Source organism: Olea europaea, unplaced genomic scaffold (assembly GCF_002742605.1).
Source record: "Olea europaea var. sylvestris unplaced genomic scaffold, O_europaea_v1 scaffold2048, whole genome shotgun sequence".
NCBI classification, from domain to species: Eukaryota; Viridiplantae; Streptophyta; class Magnoliopsida; order Lamiales; family Oleaceae; genus Olea; species Olea europaea.
In genome coordinates, this window is record NW_019238388.1 from 116495 (window position 1) to 119909 (window position 3415).

The following is a 3415-nucleotide window of genomic DNA, read 5'->3' on the forward strand; positions in this document are numbered from 1 at the left end:
ATTTGATCAAAATCTCATCAACCAAAAATAAATAAATAAATAAAATTCTTCCACTTTCTTTTTTACACCACATCAATCTTTAAAAGATTATATAAAAGGTGAAGTAAAACAAACATTTTCCAAAAGTTGTAGATTTTATGAAATGTATGATTGAAACTGAGTTTGAGACAAAATGAATTTTAAAAAATGGAGACCGAGATAAATTATAAATGAATTGAAATGAGTAGTGTATAAGTTTGTATTATTTGTGAGTTTCCCGAAATGTCTAATAAAAAGTGACTTCAGCATTTATACTCATAAACCAAACATTGATGTGCTTGTTTGGTTTAATGATTTTAAAGTTAAAATGAAACCAACATTTTAGCCATAAATTTTGTATTTCCCCCAATTATTATCTACTTGTCCACTCTCATTTTTGGCAATTTATAATTTAGTGCCTTATTTTCTCCACTTATTCAATCTTTCAAATTTTTTTAAAGAGCAAGGGTATTTTTGGTCCAAACTGGAAGATTACTCGCTTTCGTTCCTTTGATTTGTGTGTGGTGTGCACATTTTGATTTGAATTTAGAATATCAAGAATGAGACGCGCGCGCGTGTGCGTGCGTTCGCACATTTTGATTTGAATTTAGAATATCAAGAATGAGACTTCGGCAACGTAATGGCTTTACAATATTTATGTTTAAGGTTAGTTGCCAAGATATTTTTAAGGTTCTTCTTGAAATGATTTTAGCAAAACTTAATATAAATTCTACAATCAAGCTAAAAATGTTTTTCGTTAACTTTGACATTCTTGTGCGGTGGAATTTTTTTAGACATTGCTCTTCACAGGAAGCGCACCGAGCTTGTACAACTAGTTTAATCCTAAATTCTAATGGGCTTTGATTTGAAAATGAATATGATTGCAGGTGTTTTTCATAGTATTTGTACACGCTGACAGGACTGATACAAGGTTTCTGTTAGCGGCCAATAACAGTCGAGGGTGAGTTTATATTTTTCTTTGAAATGATACTAACAGTAATTGACCGATCCCAATGAACTAAATGATGATTGAACTACCTCGTATAAAAGTTTAAGCCCTTCTCTTGTGAAGCCAAGATTCATTCTTTTTGATAAATATCTGAGAGGTGCACAAATTTCATAAATGATCAGCTTCTGCAATTACGCGTGTCATTTGGTTTCTGTTAATCTATGCTGAAGAATCACTTGCATGCGTAAAATAACTTTGTCATCTCTCTCATTGCTACCAGACGAGGTGGTTAGACATTTCTAGTTATGGGCTCTTGATCGATTAATTTCTTTGTGAATATTGAAGCTTTGGCAATCTTTATTGAATCATTAAAACTATTTCTGGTTGTTAGACAAAGACATTCAGAAGGATATCGTGCCATGTACGACATTTGCGGAACTCTTAGTGATGGGAAAGTACTTAATTGTCCCTTCAGTTCCTCGTCTGTGAAGGTAGGTACTGCCAGTAGTGCATTATTTTCTTCTCCTCTATTGTTTGATCCTCCAATGTGTCTAATCAGATATTCTGATATTGTAATTTTTTTTATTATTTTTTTAATGCTTACAGCCTGATGAATTGTCATCATCAAAGATTCAAAGTTTGTGCCCCACAATTACAGGAAATGTATGTTGTACAGAGAAACAGTTTGAGACTTTACGGGCACAAGTCCAGCAGGTAAGCGGTGATGGTCATCAACTTTCTGTCTTTCTATTCCTTGTGAAGTTTTTTGAAACTTTTCATCGTGGTGGCTCTAATCCTTATATACAACGATAGATTTCTAATTTTATTGAAGCTCGATCATGTTTATCTAAGCTTAAAAAAGAAATACTACCTTTTCAATAAAATCAGTAAAGATCTACTTTTAAAACTCAGTAGCGGATTCATCTTCTCTCCTACAAGAACTCATCGATATGTTCTAGCATCCTTTGTAAGAAAGTAACTTATAAAAAATCTCAACCATGTTTGGCGAACAAAGTTACTTAAAAGTAACTTTTAAGCTTATTCAAGCATGCTTCTAGTAATGCCTTTGCAAAAAGAAATGGTTCCAGGTTACTTTTGGGATTATGACTTGAGAAATCATTAGTCTCTTACTGCTTCAATTTAAAGTTGGGTGCAGTTTTTGAATTTCTTCATTTATGACTTGATAAATAGTCCTCTATTGAATTGAGGATTTTACTATCTGTAAAAAAAACTGAGCAATGTATGCATTTTTTGTATATATCTTGCAGCATTGTGATGCTTTTGGTGTATCATATGAAGCTCTATTCTATCACGTGATTATTTTCATTTATTTCCATACACCCATGATATGTGCCCCCAAACCCAAAATGAATTACTTATTTTCTCTTAGCATCTTTGTTGCTGGCCGTCCCTTGTTGGCTGTCCAGCATGTTTGAGAATTTTTTGAATCTATTCTGCGAGCTTTCATGCTCTCCTAACCAAAGTCAGTTTATCAATGTGACTTCTGTTTCCAAGGTCAGTAATTTACTCATATGTGAAGTGTTATATGGGTACTTTGGGAATCTCACACTGTCACACATGTATTAGGTTGTCCTAATATTTTTAGGGCGAGCCTTCTTTTGTGCCCCTTAATAGAGAGAAAACAGAGAGAAGCGTGAATTGTAATCCTCTTCTTTGCTACAGTGTAATTCTGCAGTGGTATTAGGTGGACGTAGCTCTCAAATTGAGAGTGAACCGCCTTAAATCATGTAATTTCTTGCTTTCATTCTATTTATTATTGCTCTCAAAATATAGAATTGACGATTAATTTATGACAATTATTGTAGAAAGATGCATCATTTTCTTACTTCCTCTTTTCAATTAATCTAATGATCCTTTTAAAGACGATATCCACAGAGTTTATCTATGTTTTGTTGGATAAGAAACTGAAATTATCTTTCCTCTCCATTCATTTGCTTTTAAGCAAGAGGCTGATCTTGCAAATGTTGACCCACATATTCCATTTTTGGACGTACTGAAAAGAAATTTTGTTGTTGGAATCTCATTCTTTCTTATCGTTTATCTTTTGTTTACAATCTTTTCAGGTTAGGGAGAATTTCACTGTGGATGGAATCGAGTTTTACATAACTGACACTTTTGGTGAGGGAATGTTTGAATCCTGCAAGGATGTAAAATTTGGTACGATGAATACTCGAGCCATAGATTTTGTTGGTGGTGGTGCCAAAAATTTCAAAGGTAAGCTTACCCTCCACATTCCGACATGAATAGTAAATTAGACCATTAGCTGCATGTTCGTAATGTAGAACTGGAAACTATAATAAAAAAGATTTTAACTTGTTTTTCTTCCTTAATATCATTCAATCTTTCCTACTATGTATGCCATAGATCACGAACTGTATAATCAATTTAAGTGCTTTTTTTTTTTTTTTTTTTTTTTTTTTTTAAAAA

At 32.9% G+C, this 3415-nt stretch overlaps 1 protein-coding gene across 1 annotated transcript; it reads left to right on the forward strand.

Moving 5' to 3' along the window:
• The first annotated feature begins 355 nt into the window (after positions 1–355).
• On the forward strand, positions 356–3231 carry LOC111379872. Its single transcript, XM_023003309.1, has 5 exons — positions 356–684; positions 906–979; positions 1359–1458; positions 1574–1681; positions 3052–3231. Exons 1-5 carry the CDS (start codon positions 640–642, stop codon positions 3229–3231), a joined length of 507 nt encoding a protein of 168 aa, XP_022859077.1. The 5' UTR covers positions 356–639.
• Positions 3232–3415: the final 184 nt, after the last annotated feature.

Excerpts from the sequence above, each read along its gene's own strand:
- LOC111379872 (XM_023003309.1), top strand. The coding sequence starts at position 640 with ATGAGACTTCGGCAACGTAATGGCTTTACAATATTTATGTTTAAG. Across the intron at positions 685-905 it reads TTACAATATTTATGTTTAAG|GTGTTTTTCATAGTATTTGT; the intron begins GTTAGTTGCCAA and ends ATATGATTGCAG. Across the intron at positions 980-1,358 it reads GCGGCCAATAACAGTCGAGG|ACAAAGACATTCAGAAGGAT; the intron begins GTGAGTTTATAT and ends TCTGGTTGTTAG.